The sequence below is a fragment of the Drosophila hydei genome, unplaced genomic scaffold (assembly GCF_003285905.1).
Source record: "Drosophila hydei strain 15085-1641.00,03,60 unplaced genomic scaffold, DhydRS2 tig00000361-arrow-arrow-pilon, whole genome shotgun sequence".
In the NCBI taxonomy this organism is placed as follows: domain Eukaryota; kingdom Metazoa; phylum Arthropoda; class Insecta; order Diptera; family Drosophilidae; genus Drosophila; species Drosophila hydei.
Window position 1 is genome coordinate 11,812 of NW_022045717.1, and position 14,938 is coordinate 26,749.

At 42.3% G+C, this 14,938-nt stretch overlaps 2 protein-coding genes across 2 annotated transcripts; one reads left to right on the forward strand and one right to left on the reverse strand.

Annotated features, from left to right (window-relative positions):
* Positions 1 to 4,241: 4,241 nt before the first annotated feature.
* Positions 4,242 to 13,046, forward strand: LOC111593035 (protein vav). Its single transcript, XM_023305601.2, is given in 12 exon segments — positions 4,242 to 5,104; positions 5,162 to 5,343; positions 5,428 to 5,508; positions 6,164 to 6,563; positions 6,630 to 6,847; positions 9,916 to 10,024; positions 10,186 to 10,353; positions 10,430 to 11,253; positions 11,318 to 11,695; positions 11,791 to 11,943; positions 12,015 to 12,186; positions 12,254 to 13,046. Coding segments are annotated over 12 exon segments (3,063 nt in total). The 5' UTR covers positions 4,242 to 4,786; the 3' UTR covers positions 12,314 to 13,046.
* LOC111593034 lies at positions 7,704 to 9,638 on the reverse strand. The gene is made up of 3 exons (XM_023305600.2): positions 9,494 to 9,638; positions 9,329 to 9,422; positions 7,704 to 9,238 (listed from the first exon to the last, which is right to left on the reverse strand). Exons 1-3 carry the CDS (start codon positions 9,531 to 9,533, stop codon positions 8,212 to 8,214), a joined length of 1,161 nt encoding a protein of 386 aa, XP_023161368.1. The 5' UTR covers positions 9,534 to 9,638; the 3' UTR covers positions 7,704 to 8,211.
* Positions 13,047 to 14,938: the final 1,892 nt, after the last annotated feature.

Sequence of the window (14,938 nt, forward strand, 5' to 3'; positions counted from 1 at the left end):
ATTTCAAACAAACACAAATGATTAACCAGAATCCGAATCAGAAAGAAGACTAAACTAAAGCAAGAATAGTTGAATCCGAAATTAATAAGGGAATCTGAATCCGAAATATTGGAATTCGAATCTAAATCAAAATAGAGCAATCACATCAGGTTTTCCATGTACTTTAAGCTAACAGTGCAAGTAAATGATTTATTCAGAAATATGATATTTGAAGCTTCAGCTCCTCGTCCTACAAAATGTTTATTTGCCATCGAGTTAAGCTTCTTCTCTGCTGAATAATGCGTCAAAAAGAAGAGTTTTTAATAAATTGATCTCAATGCAAATGAAAGAGGGTTTCTTCTTCTCTTTTTTTTTTTTGATGATACCTTAGCGTCCGCTGGTTGCAAATTTAATGCAAAACGGAATATTTTTCTCATTTGTAATTCCTTTGTGCGACATAATTGTTGATGCGAATATATTTCGCATGAAGGCTATTTGAAGAGTTTGCTCAGTGCTCACTATTTACTCGTTGTCCTTGCGGCTGCTGCACACTCACACACACAAACACACACACACATAAACCCTTAATGAATAAAAATGACCGCAACGCAACGTCCATTGCTTGTTTGCACTTTGTGCCGCAAGAAGGCAACAAACTTTTTCGGTTTTTTTTTTTTTTGCATTTAGCCACATAATTTATTTAGTTAGTTTTTTGCCTGTTTATTTATTTTATTTCTTGTTGGCTTTTCTTTCACTGCGGTTTTTGCGCTCTCGAAGTCCTTAAAGATGAGGCCCTTTGTCTAGGACACGCAACGGCAGCACCGAAAGTTAATTGCTTAATAGTCGAGACATCGATAAATCAAAATAATATGCGCGTAAGCATAAAGCAAAGCGACGACAACGTAGCGCACAAAGAATGGCAAAAGGGAAATTGTATGAATGGCAGAGCTAGTCTGGGGGCGGGGGCATAGTAGTAGCTGTTCTCTGTGGCTGTGCGCCGAATGCAAACAGACTGATTGATGGCGGTGAGTGATTTATTTATGTTAATGCGAACGGCAACGGCAACAGCAACAGCGAGCAAAATCTAAGTAGCTACCTGAGACTCGACGCCCCTTCCACCCCCCGTCAATTCCTATTCGGGCGTGCCCATTGACTTCTGTACGCCGTTTCACCTGCGACATGCGCTGTTGTACGTGATTTGAGGCAATTGTTGTTGTATTTGCACAGTGCGGCAACAACGATGACAATTAATCAACGTGGTGCGTGAGCGGAAGGCGTGACGTCGGGTGGGTGGTGCTCCGATAGCAGTGAAAGAACGACAAGTTGATGGGCCAGCTCGCCATATACTAAAGTGACCAAATCGCAAACCCAATCCCAGCGCCAGTTCTCGCCTCAGCGCACTGTAAATTGATTTCATTTATTTATTTATGTTGCAACAACCGAAAAACTTGTCTAAATACTTGAAATATTCGCTGTGCACAGTAACATTTGAACGAATTCCAACCATTTCATCAACCGGCTCGCACCAGCAACAACACAAACGCCAAGTAAAAGGAAAAAGCGAAAAAAATATATTAAACAGCCAACAGTGAGTTATCGATGGCAGAGATGCCCTGTAATAAAATGATATTGGCAGCTAGCAGAGGAAGGAGAAAAGAGACTGTGAAAACAAAATGGTGACAAAAATAATGCTTGAATATTTATTTCAAAAGAAATTAATTGGTATAATTATATATACAGAATTGAGCAAATTGAATTGGTTGTATAAGCTCATATATATTTATGTACATTTCACAGACTTCTAAGTTACTTGGCCTTTCGTACCCTTTCATGCGTGCAGGGTATAGAAATGGAAGAAAATGGCAGAGCAACAAACTCTGACAGGCGACAAGAAACGCATCAAATGAATTTTAATGCGCGCCAGGGGAACGTTCAATAATTAATCAGACAAATGGACTGAGTGAAGAATGAACTTACTCAACTGTTATTGTTGTTGTTTCTATTTCTTTTTATTATTCTTCCTTAGTTTTTGTAAGTAACATGAATGAAAAGGTGTGCATGATAAATTTCGCATTCCAATTAAATACAACTTAACTTGCAGCTTTAGATTAATTAGTTTTACAAAAAATCAAAACATAATATTGTAATTAAAGTATTTATATAAAGTATTTATATTGAAACTAATATAATTTACAACATGCGTAAATAATAACTATTACAAATAAGTTTTCAATTCTTGGAAATAGGTATATACCTTTTTGTTTCAAATCTAATTGATTGCATTAAATTACATGAAATTACATTAATATAAAAGCAACTTAAATCACGTTAGCAACACATTTGTCGCCTGTGCCTCTACATTTACTTGATCTTTGTGAGTTGCTTAGGCGCCGCTTTGGCTGTGCAGCAATTCGTAACGTAAGCAGCAGCAGAAGTCGCAGCGCCAAAAACAAACATCAATAAGATGTGTGCTGCGAAGATACTCAGCTTCACAGTTTTATATTGAGTAAATTGCAATATTTGTTTGTGAAATAAGATTTTCTAAGTATAATTTACATATTAAGATTTTTAATGATTTTCAGTTAATTTAAAATTATTACAGAGTAAGATCTAAAACATACACATGCACATACACACATGTACATGCTAATTTCTAAAGTGTCTATTTTTATGTGAACAGTACTGTTTTTTTTTTGGCGTTATGTTAGTTTTTGCCCCATAGCTTATACCGCAATTCTTTTTCGCGCGTCTGCCGCTCTGTCGCCGCCATTGCTCAGCTTTGCTTTCCTTTGCTTCGCAGGCATTTGCTTTGCTCGGCTGCTGTTGCTGCCTTTGCCTTTAACGTGACCTTTTGCGACGCGACGTTCAAACGATGACGTCGCCGCCGCCGCCGCTGCCGTTTTTACAGTTGCTTTCGCTGTCGCTGACGTCCCGCAGCAATAAAACTGATGTCACGTTTTTATGACGCCGTTGATGAGTCGTTATCTTTGATTTCGGCACGCAGCCCAGGCGGTCAGCTCCAGGCTGACATCCCGACAGGCCGTCAAATTGTTTGTGCCTCCTGGTCAAGTTGATACTTGGGTCTGCGATTCAGGTGCTGCCGCGTCTGCGGTCGTTACTTGTTTCATTTTCGTTGCTCCTCTTTTTTTAATTTTCGCCCAGTTCAATTTGCGCTCTTTGTTTTATCGCAAGCTTATAATTTGTTGTGCTTTTTCTTTCCTTCTTCCTTTCTTTTTTCGTTGGCGTTTTGAAAAGAGAGAAGAGCCAAGTAGAATACACGCTATTTGGCGTTGTTGTTATTGTGAGGTGCACACAAGCAATGGCCGCCACCTCGTTTCGGATCAGCTTTTGTTTATTGAAGCTTACAGTTCTTTTCATTTTTGTTTTTCTGCTGCTGCTTATGTTTTGTTTACGACCACTGCAGACAACTATAAAATACAGCTGCTCTGGCCCCTCCATATCAAGAACATCCAGAGATTGTTGCCAAGGCAGCTTCTGTTCCCGCAGAGCACAAAATTCGCTTCCCTGGGCCAGCTGCCCAATAAATATGAAATATATGCATGAAGCGAAATTTATGGGAATTGTTCTGTCCAAATTCCGCAGCTTTTTATAGTTGAATTTGAGTAATATTTTTAATACGTATTCGACAGTTGGAAAGCTATTGATAGTACTATGCTTAAAAATTTATTGTTTATTCAATGCATATGTACACCTGTTATAACAGAATGAATCATTTTTATAGATTTTACATTAATTACTACTTACCTAAAAATAACCTTTTTAACATGTAGCATACGAATTCGGTATTTTATGAAATGCGTATGATATAATTAAATTTAAATAAACTTTCTTATTCATATTCATATAATCAATATAAATAACAAGCTTATGAATTTAAGTTTAAGTCTAGCGCTAAACTTAAAAATGCAACCATGTGCTAGGCGCACCTAGATTAATCGATATATGTCTTATAATCGATATATAAGGCAAATTACAAAACCAATATGAGCATAACAGATCTATTATGAGTTTAACAGCTTATGTGCAGGTTAACAGTTTCACAAACTAATCATTGAACGAATAAGTTTTACGTAATATGAAACCTTATAAAATATTTAATTTTTCAAGATGAGACATTTTGCTAAAAGAGTTTATTTCAGGCCACGGTAAGCGTAACAGAAATTATTATGTCAATGTATCGATAATAGCAAACGCTAAGCGATGCTTAACAGTCGTGTTCGCATCCCTTCAGCTGTGCTGCGCTTGCATGTGTGGGTGAGCGTGTCTGTGTGTGTGTGTGTGTGCGTGCGTGTAAGCGCCTCCGTGCAATCTATTAAGTGTGGAATAGCAAATATCAATTGAATATATAGAGAAGAAATTAAACGAGCGTCCGACCGCTGGCGTTCGCCACAAATAATTGTTTCTAGTACGATTTCCCGTTACCGTCGCAGTCGCTGTCGCCGTTGCTGTCGGTGCCCTTAATGTTGTTTTCGCTCTTGTTGTTGTTGTTGTCGCTGTGTATCTGTTGACGGCAACGCGCAACGGCCAACTGATGAGTTTCAATTGTTTTCATTAAACGGAATCGAAAAAATAATACAAAAAAATAAATAAATAGAAAAATTTATGCGCGCGCCTCACGCCCCGAACGACGCCCCGCCACCGTTACCCAATCCGCCCAGCCATTATCAAGAAAGCAGCAAAAGGAAAACGCAAAAAGCCACAACAACAGCAAAAGCTGCCCGCACACACACACGCCCAAGACCCCAGGCACTGGCCCAGGCTCAGCTAAACGAGCGAGTGCTAACAAATGGCCTCCAACAATTTTGGCAGCAGTGCTGCAGCTGCAGCTACGCTAACCTCGGCCTCGTCAGCCTCGGCCGCCGCCGCCGCCGCAGCAGCAGCAGCGGCAGCGGCTGTTAATGGTGATTTGTGGCGCGAATGCGTTGCCTGGCTGGTCCGCTGCAAGGTGATACCAGTCGACCATAAGGCCGCCCTGCCCGACGCCGAGATACGCATTCTGGCCATGACGCTGCGCGATGGCGTGCTTCTCTGCAACCTGGTCATACACCTGGATCCCAGCAGCATGGACGCGCGCGAGTTCAATCGCAAGCCACAAATGGCCCAGGTGAGCCGTAACGTTACGTTAAAATGTAACCAAAACTAAGATGAGATTTGATTTCAGTTTCTGTGCTGCAAGAACATCAAGCTCTTCCTGGATGTGTGTCACAATCATTTCAATATACGCGAGGCGGATCTCTTCGAGCCCACAATGCTCTACGACCTAACCAATTTCCATCGCGTGCTCATCACGCTCTCCAAGCTGTCGCAATGCCGCAAGGTGCAGCAACTGCATCCGGAGCTGCTGTAAGTGCCCGCCGAGCCTATCTTAGCCACATCTTAATCTCTCAACGATTGCCCAATTCATTTTGTTATTTGCATTGCTTGCAGCGGCTTCAACTTGCAGCTGTCGCCCAGCGAACGCTCCCATTCGGATGAGGCCATATACAAGGATCTGCATTCCACGTAAGTGTTGAATCGATATTCTGTTTGTACGCCGTGTGTTATCTTTAGTGCGTGCTCTGCACCCCCAATAACCACCCCGCCCCGCCCCGCCCAGTCTCTCCCCGTCACAACACAACCCACCTCAGCTCTTAGCCAAGCTCTTGAGGCTGTGGCTGCTGGCGCTGCATTTGAAATGTTCGTTCTTCTTGCATTTCCTGTCTGCGATGTTTATTCGGATTTCATTATGCGCTCGCGTAACCGACCATGTCCCGATGGCCACACCATTGACCCGAGACCCGCTTAAGCTCTTGTCTGACTGCTTATCAGCAACAACAACAATAACATCAACATCAACATCAACAGTAACAAAACCAACAAATATCCATGCCCCAGCTTTATCTAACACTCTCTCTCTCTCTCTCTCTCTCTCTGTCTCTCTGTCTCTTTTCCCCCTGTTTTCGTTTTCTTTTTCCGGCTGTCTGCTCCATCTCTTTCTCCCTCTAATACATTGTCTTTTTGTCGCCCCAAAAAAAAAAAAAAAAAACAAAAAAAATATCTCGCCTAACTCCCATGCTTTGGCTGTACGTCCGCTCTCTCCTCTGTGTGCGTGCGTGCGTGTGTGTGCGTGTATGTGTGCTTGCCTCTGTATGCCCCCGCACCCCATCACGCCCTCTGCCGGCAGCAATGAGTTGAAGACAACTGGCAGCATCGATGCCACCGGCTCATCATCCTCGGAGTACTACGAGCGAACGTCGCACAGCGGCTCGCTCTCAGTGGAGGATGAGAACAGCGATATAACAATTGAGAATGGCACCGAGGACATTGATGATTATATCGAGGACTCGCTGTCCAATATGTGTGATTCAACGATCGACACTGATGCCGTCAGCGTCGATGTCAATCAATCCGTCCAGGAGCAGCTGCGCGCGCTCTCCTTTGATCTCAATCTGACCGTGGGTAGCAGCGGCAGCTTCGACTGTGTCACGCCCACGCCGCAGCTAGATGCGCCCAAGGCGAGCACCTCAGCTGCGGCTGCAGCTGCAGCAGCGGCAGCAGCAGCACAGTCAGCAGCCGCAACAGCAGCAGCCGCTGCCGCCCTGGCATCGACAGCCACAGGATGTGGAAAGAACTCCTTCTTCGAGAAGCAGCATCACGCGTCGAACAGCTCCTCATCGTCGTCGCTGTTTGTCAGCGAAAGCCAGCGCCTGCAGCGAGCCGCCGCCGCCGTTTACAACTATCGATCCTCCATGATGATGTCGACGGAGCACGAGTACGCCTACATCAATGATATCTACAGCGAGGACGACGAGAAGGTCTATGAGGATCTCTGCTACGTAACGTTCCAGTCCAAGGTCAAACCAGAGGTGTGCTCCACATACTCGTTTCGCTGTATAACCAACCATGTGTAACACCACCTAACAGCTATCACCCAATCATCATCACCACCCAACACACACCACTTGCCACTGGCTAACGGCTTCACAGCATTCACAGCTCCTCATCATTAGCTACCAATCACACCTCACTCATACATAGCTATAGATCCACCTGCACCAACAATGCAACCCATGCGTCTCTCTCTCTCTCTCTCTCTCCCTCCCTCTCGCTCGCTATCTCCCTCTCTCTCTCTCTCTGTCTATCTATCTATATATATATATACATGTGTCGGATTATGTGTGTGCATACTTTTCTGTTTGCTTTCTGTTTTCCGTTTCGTTATCTGCTTGCCCGCTCCCGCTCCCAGCCCCACTCTCTGAACAGACCTCCACCACTATTCGTACCCCACATACCATAAAATGCAATTCCAATTGAACAAAACTGACAACGGAAACGGCATACCATTTATTTATATATTTGTTTTTGTTTCTGTTTTTGTTTCTGTTGCTGTTCTTTTTCTTTTGCTTATAATCAAATCGGTTGTCAACCAAAGCGGGAAAATTCGCAAGTGTATGGCTTGGGTATACTCTATGCCAGACACGGCCCACTGACTCACGGCCGCTCATGATATCGATCGACATTATTTGGGTTTTCTGTTTGCCAGCTCTGCCGAGGCGCGTTATCTCTCTCGCAGTGCTATCTGGCATTTCAGCTAATCTCCAAATCCAAATTGAGTTCCGTAACCCAGGCCAAATCAAACCGATCTATCCGTATGTATGACATAGATAGTTGTACGATAGGCATTGATTTATGGCTCGCCGAAACAAGTAAAACCAAAAACGAAATCTCCACTCTGAGCATAAAGTTATATTGAAGAATGCACATAACTATAAATAATAGTTACACTCTAAGAATAAACAATCAAATTTCATCTTTATATGCTATATATATCAGCTATCTAAACCAATTTGAGTAGGTCTTTTAGAACAGTCCCGGAAAGTCTTAATACACAAATCTTTGCTTCTGTCCTTCCGTCTTCGCGCAATCCGTTGCCTATATTTACATAAGTATCTATCCATATATATATATATATATATATATCTATATCATCTTTTCCATGTGTGTGTGTGTTAGCCATAAGCGAGTATCTACAATAATCCTTGCTGATCCTAGCGAGATCCTGTTTCGAACTAGCGTTTCATGCTTTGTCAAGTCTTTTCTTTAAATACAGTTCATGCTTTTCCTTTTTACCTGTCCGTGTGTGTGCGCCTGTGTGTGTGTATGTGTGTGTGTGTAAATAAAGCAATATATGATTCTTATATAGAGGAACATGATGTTTTCGAGCTTCTCCGCTCACTGCTGAGGCACATCATCATTGGACTCCTCGCCGTCGCCGTCGTCGTCGTCACAGCTGCTATTGCAGTTGTAGTCGTCGACGCTATTGTAGATATTTGTGAGCAGCGGCGTCACACTGACGCCGGGCACCAGCTGCTCCAATAGCTGTCCAGCAACTTTGCACAGCCCGCCCAGACGTCGCTCCATGCGATGCTCGTAGCGGCGACGATGTCTATAATATTTATCCTTTTCGCTGAGGGCCTTGCGCTTTCTGTGGGCCGTCGGCCTGTTGGCTGCTGGTTGCTGTTCGATCAGCGATGCTGATCCCGACCAGCTGGCTGATTTGGCTGCCTGCTGCTGATCGTCCAGCGGTATTGAGCCCGATGCTGTCTCAAAGCTGGCGGGCAGCTGTTCGCCCCCCGTGTCCCCCGTGTTTGTCTCGCATATATCGGACGCTGACTTGGCGGGCAAGGGCGAGGCCAGAAGGGACTCCACTTCAGATAGATCGGATACCTCAACGGCTACCGGATCCGATGGCTGTGAGCTCTCCTCCGAGTCCGAATCAGTGAATAGATCCAGGGGCGAATCCCCACCAGTTTCCGCATTAAAGCGAGTGTAGCGCTGGTCAGCGGAGCTCATGGCCAGCTCATCCTGCTGCGCATGCGGTGCAGCTTGCTCCACAGCCACCGGCTCCAACCGGAATTCCCTTTGAAATTGTTTGGCTATCAATGAACCAAAGTTGTGATCATTGACAACGCCGCGTATGGCCAAATTGTTGGGCGACTGCGACGGCGACAGTGATTGCTCCTGCACATTGGGCTCCTTGAGGGCATAGGAGTGCAGGTCGGTGGTCTTCTGATTCATATATGCATGTATCTCGCCAAAGAACTCCCATTCCTCATTGAGCACATCGATGCACTGCTTGTTGAGCGGCGTCACCTGCATATTCGATTTCTGTATGCGATACCGCTGCACCATGTTGAGCCACTGCTTGCGCAGCGCGCGCTCGCTGTAGTCGCCTATTTTGGCCATGTCCTTGAACTTTCTGCAATGCACCAATAATGACATACATACAAACAGAATCGTATACATGCCTATGTCGGCGTGTACACACATATTTGATGAGCGCACTTACTTCCATGGCTCCGCCTGCTTCGACGAATATTTGGAGAACAAATCCTCAGCTTCGATGCGTTTTGTCACTAGCAGACGCTTCTCCTCCACAGACCCTAAGTCGCATGTAATATACCATATATATCAGAATATTAGCCCAAAGTGCACATGCAGCTGTCTTACTCACACTTCTTAGAGCCACTTTTCGCATATGTATGGTGCTCCATTGCGAAGTCTTGCAGTTGAAAATGCTTTCAACGCACGTGCACAGCCAAATTAATGAACACAAAAAAAAAAAGTCAATTGGATGCTCGGCTGCTGCTGTTGCTGTTGCTGTTGAGCTGCTGCTGTCCGCCCTCCCTGGTTCTGTTAAGTTATCATTTTAATGTTATTCATATGGCTGCTATGTTAGGCTGCTGTTGTGCTCAGTTGGTAGGGGTACAATCGCTACGTATCGAGCTATCGATATCGATTTTTGTATGCGATTAATGAATGAATTCTTGAGCGCGCATTTTAATTTAATTTTTATAAATAATTTTCCATCATGATTCATTTTTGCGTTGAATTCCTTATTATTTTTATTCTTTCGTTCTTCATTTATTTATGTAGTCCCACCGACAATATTGCATGCAATGGAACCGCTTATGATCACATCAACACGAAAGAAGAGGAGGTCTATCAAGATTTGTGCGCACTGCACAGAACGAGTAGAGGCCAGGTAGTAATTTGATTTAAGTTTGTACATTATCTGCATACAAAGCCTGCCAAAAGAACATTGTTTAGCTATGCTTAGTTGCATGACTCTATGACAAGGCTGCCGCTGCTGCCTAAACTCAGCTCAGATAAGCTAAATGTTTGCATCTCTTCCCGTTCCTGTAGACCACGTCGGCGACCAGCTTTGAGCAGCGAGACTATGTCATACGCGAACTCATCGACACCGAATCCAACTATCTGGATGTGCTCAATGCACTCAAAGCCAAATTCATGCTACCGCTGGAGCGACATCTCAATCAAGATGAACTGCGTCTCATCTTTCCCCGCATACGGGTGAGCATTGGCAGACTGGAAGAGGCTTCCATACGGAGAGCTGCTTATCTAACATATTTGTTTTCTTCCTCTTTAGGAACTGGCTGATATTCACACCAAGTTTCTGGAGAAGCTGCGCGAATCGCTGGTGCCCAACACAAAGCACAAGATGGGCCAAGTGTTCCTTGAGTTCCGCGAGCCCTTCCTCATCTACGGCGAGTACTGCTCGTGCCTGTTGAACGCCATAGATTACCTAGCCGATGTGTGCAAGAAAAACCAAATAATTGACCAACTGGTGCAGAAATGCGAACGCGAATACAACGTTGGCAAACTGCAGCTGCGGGACATACTGTCGGTGCCGATGCAGCGCATATTGAAGTATCATCTGCTGCTGGACAAGCTGGTGAAGGAGACATCGCCGTTGCACGAGGACTACCGTTCGTTGGAGCGCGCCAAGGACGCCATGATCGATGTCTCGCAGTACATTAATGAGGTGAAGCGCGACTCTGACCATCTGGTCATCATACAGAAGGTCAAGGACAGCATATTCGACTTGAACTTGCCGCAAAACGGCAACGATCTGCTGCAATATGGCCGCCTGCTGCTCGACGGCGATCTGCATATCAAGGCGCACGAGGATCAGAAGACCAAAATGCGCTACGCTTTTGTGTTCGACAAAATTCTCATCCTGGTCAAGCCGCTGCACATTAAGACCGGCGACATGCAGTACACATATCGGGACTCGCACAATCTCGCCGACTATCGCGTCGAGCAGAGCCATTCGCGTCGCACGCTCGGCCGGGATACGCGCTTCAAATATCAATTGCTGCTAGCCCGTAAATCGGCCAAGACCGCCTTTACGCTCTACTTGAAGTCGGAGCATGAGCGGGACAAGTGGCGCAAGGCGCTCACTGAAGCCATGTAAGTACAGTGAAGCCCCCAGTGCGCACACATTTATTTTACATTATTTGCTTGCTTCACTTAGGGAAAGCCTCGATCCGCCTGGCTGCCGCAATACGGACCATAAAATGGAAATTTACACCTTCGATGCGCCCACGACGTGCCGGCACTGCTCGAAATTCCTGAAGGGCCGCATACACCAGGGCTATCGCTGCAAGGTCTGCCAGATAAGTGTGCACAGGGGCTGCATCTCATCGACGGGTCGCTGCAAGCAGAATCCGGTCAGCATACCGCCGCCCGTCTGCGACCGCCAATTGTCGGAATTCAATTGGTTTGTGGGCAACATGGATCGCGAGACGGCTGCCAATCGCTTGGAGAATCGCCGCATTGGCACCTATCTGCTGCGCGTGCGGCCCCAGGGCGCCTCCTCGCCGCACGAGACAATGTATGCGCTCAGCCTGAAGTGAGTGCAAACTAAATTTGTTTCAAATATAAGCACATTACTTATCTGTCTCTCTCTCTCTTTCTCTCTCGCTTTCTATCTCTCTTTCTGTGCAGAACCGATGATCATGTGATTAAGCACATGAAAATTAACCAGGAAAACGACGGCGAGTCCATGCTTTATTGCTTATCATCGCGTCGTCACTTCAAGACCATCGTCGAGCTGGTCTCCTACTATGAGCGCAATGACCTGGGTGAAAATTTTGCCGGGTTCGTGTGACTTGAAGCGAAAATATGAAATGTCTATTACCATCACATTCACTTGTGCGTTTTCTTCACAGGCTCAATCAGTCGCTGCAATGGCCCTTCCGCGAGGTGATTGCCACAGCGCTGTACGACTTCGATCCAAAGGCCGGCAGCAATCAGCTGCAGCTGCGAACTGATTGCCAGGTGCTTGTAATTGGCAAGGATGGCGACAGCAAAGGCTGGTGGCGTGGCAAAATTGGTGATACGGTACGGCATACATATACATATCTATATAGACATATATATTAATGTATTTGAATGCATTCGCGTGCAGGTTGGCTATTTTCCCAAGGAGTACGTGCAGGAGCACCCAGTTGCGAGCGACGAGCTTTGATATTACAACTATGAGGTTTACTTTGCACCCAAAGCGAGCACACCAACGGCGGCCATTTCTGAAACACCTGTAGCGACAAATATGGATGCAATTTCCAATTACAATTACAACTGCAGTTAGAGCAACAATACGAAGATGAGGATGTCGACGATGCCAGCTATATTTGTTGCACTTAGTTCAAATATACAAAAAAAGGAAAAAAAAAAATCTATTATTTTTAAAGGAAATTTTAAATTACTTTCATTGCGTCGCTCGAAACATTAGTGCCAACAAAACAGAACAAATCAAATGATTCCGTGTGCAACATTGAGATGTTCTATAAAATTACAAAACAAAAAATCGTTTATTTTTTAACTAATTGTATGCTGCAATATATATATATATCTAAATATATATATTCGATTATGTATAGTGTGTAAGGATGTGTGGATGGCACAGGCAAGTGCAAAAACAATTTAGTTTATTTACATCTTTTTATTGTATATTTTCCCGTCGCGTTCATGTTGTGTATTGCGCTGCATAAGATGATTAAGTTAACAGAAGAAACGAACGTAAAACGAATGCGCTGTGCGGCATTTCATACAAGAAGCTTTAAACTTTATATACATATATACAAGAGAAAAACTGAATAACATCTATATACATATATATATATACTTAAATGTTAAAATAAATATATATATGTAAACTATACGAACTTATGTATAATTCGAAACGCAAATGTTAACAAGTCGAACGAAACACAAATCTGTGCGACAACAACAAAAAAGCTTTAGAAAATAACGATTAACAAAAACAAATATAAACAAACAATTTATGCCTACTTATATACATTCACTAATATAATAATGATATATTGAAGAAATTAACATATTGTAACTAGAGCCAACGAATATTGCAGACTTGACGAAATGTTGTCACGTTTTTATTATATGGTAATCGAAAAACCAACGCAATGCGCATTATCTGCCTATAGCACTATATGTATATATATATATATGTATATATATATATATGTATATATATATATATATATATCTTTATATAGATATATTTATAAGGATAAATATTTTACGTTCTCTTCTTCAATTCACTTTCCTCTGTCGAACCGCTTAACGCGCATGCAAAATAGTTGGTTTCAGACTTAGCTTAAGAGTATATATGTTGTATATGTATATGTGTGTGTATGGTTTCATATATATATATATATATATATATATATATATATACATATATATATATATATTTATATGCATATATATGCAAATGCATTGTCTAATAGCTTTAACTCAAACAATTCCAAACTTTGCATTTAAATGCACTTGCAATTTCTCACTCTCTCTCTCTCTGTTTGTCTCTCTTTCTATCTATATGCGATATATAACTATAACATATATATATATATATATATATATGTTTCTCTGTGAACGTACTGAATTCATTGTTTGGCAGCTGAAATAAATTAAATACAAAAACAAAACAAAAAAATTTATATATATATAAAAATGTAACAAATATAAAACATTGCCTCAAAAAAATATATATATATACAAGCATACATTTATATATATATATATATATATATATATATATATATATCTTTGTATATGGCCCATTGATTCGGGCTATTTAAGTCATGTTTTAATTCAAATTTATCGCTTCCAGTTTCAATGCCAATGTAACAAATGTATTAAATGTAAATGATTTTATATATCATACTTACTAAGCCCACACGCACACACACACACTCAAACACTCACACACTGACACACGCAATCGCTCTAATAAAGGACTTTGAATGTTTTGTTGTTTAATTGGAATCGATTCCTATTTAATAATTGGGAATGAGCCAAGATCTCAAATATGGGCAATGGACTTTATTTCTGACTAAGACATGGAAAAGAGAAAGGTAAATTGAGGAAAAGAGAGGGAAAGAAATATTTTTGAGAAATGCCATAAAGCCGTAAAACCCATTTTTAGGCGAAAAAAACAAAATTTTTCGCATTAGGAGTGAGGATAGCCCACAAGTTTTTGTCGCAATTAAAAAAGTCATTAGTAAACATCAGTCCTTCGATTTTTATTAAATAAAGCCAATTTAACTTATGTGACAAATGTATGTCTTTGTTTTATTAAGATTTAAACTTATGTAACTCTAATGAAAACACTCGATACTAAATTGACTTATTTTGAATTGAATTTATAAAAAAGACAGATAACAATAGAAGCTGCGAATTTATGCAATAAAATAATTCTAAGTTGCTATTGATAATTTCTATTTTCCAGAATACTTAACTTAAATAATTTCCCATTTTTTTTAAAATAAGTTTTAACCCAAAGAAAAAGAAAACTTAAGACTTAAGTGTTGTAAGTTTCAGAAGATTGTGTAGTATTTTGTACTTTTCATTTTAGATTTAATACTTTCTCTATTCTACTCTCTTCAATTATCTTAAATAATCATATATCTAGAACAATTCCGTTGAGTATTTCGGCGCGTGCGCAGCAGCTTTAAAGCTTAGCTTGAAGATCTCAAATTACATTTTCGCTGCAATGGTTGGTGTACTGGCTAAGCAGAGAAATGCACCAGCAGATATCGGCCCACCTGTTGCTGGCTTAGCTCGCCTGCAC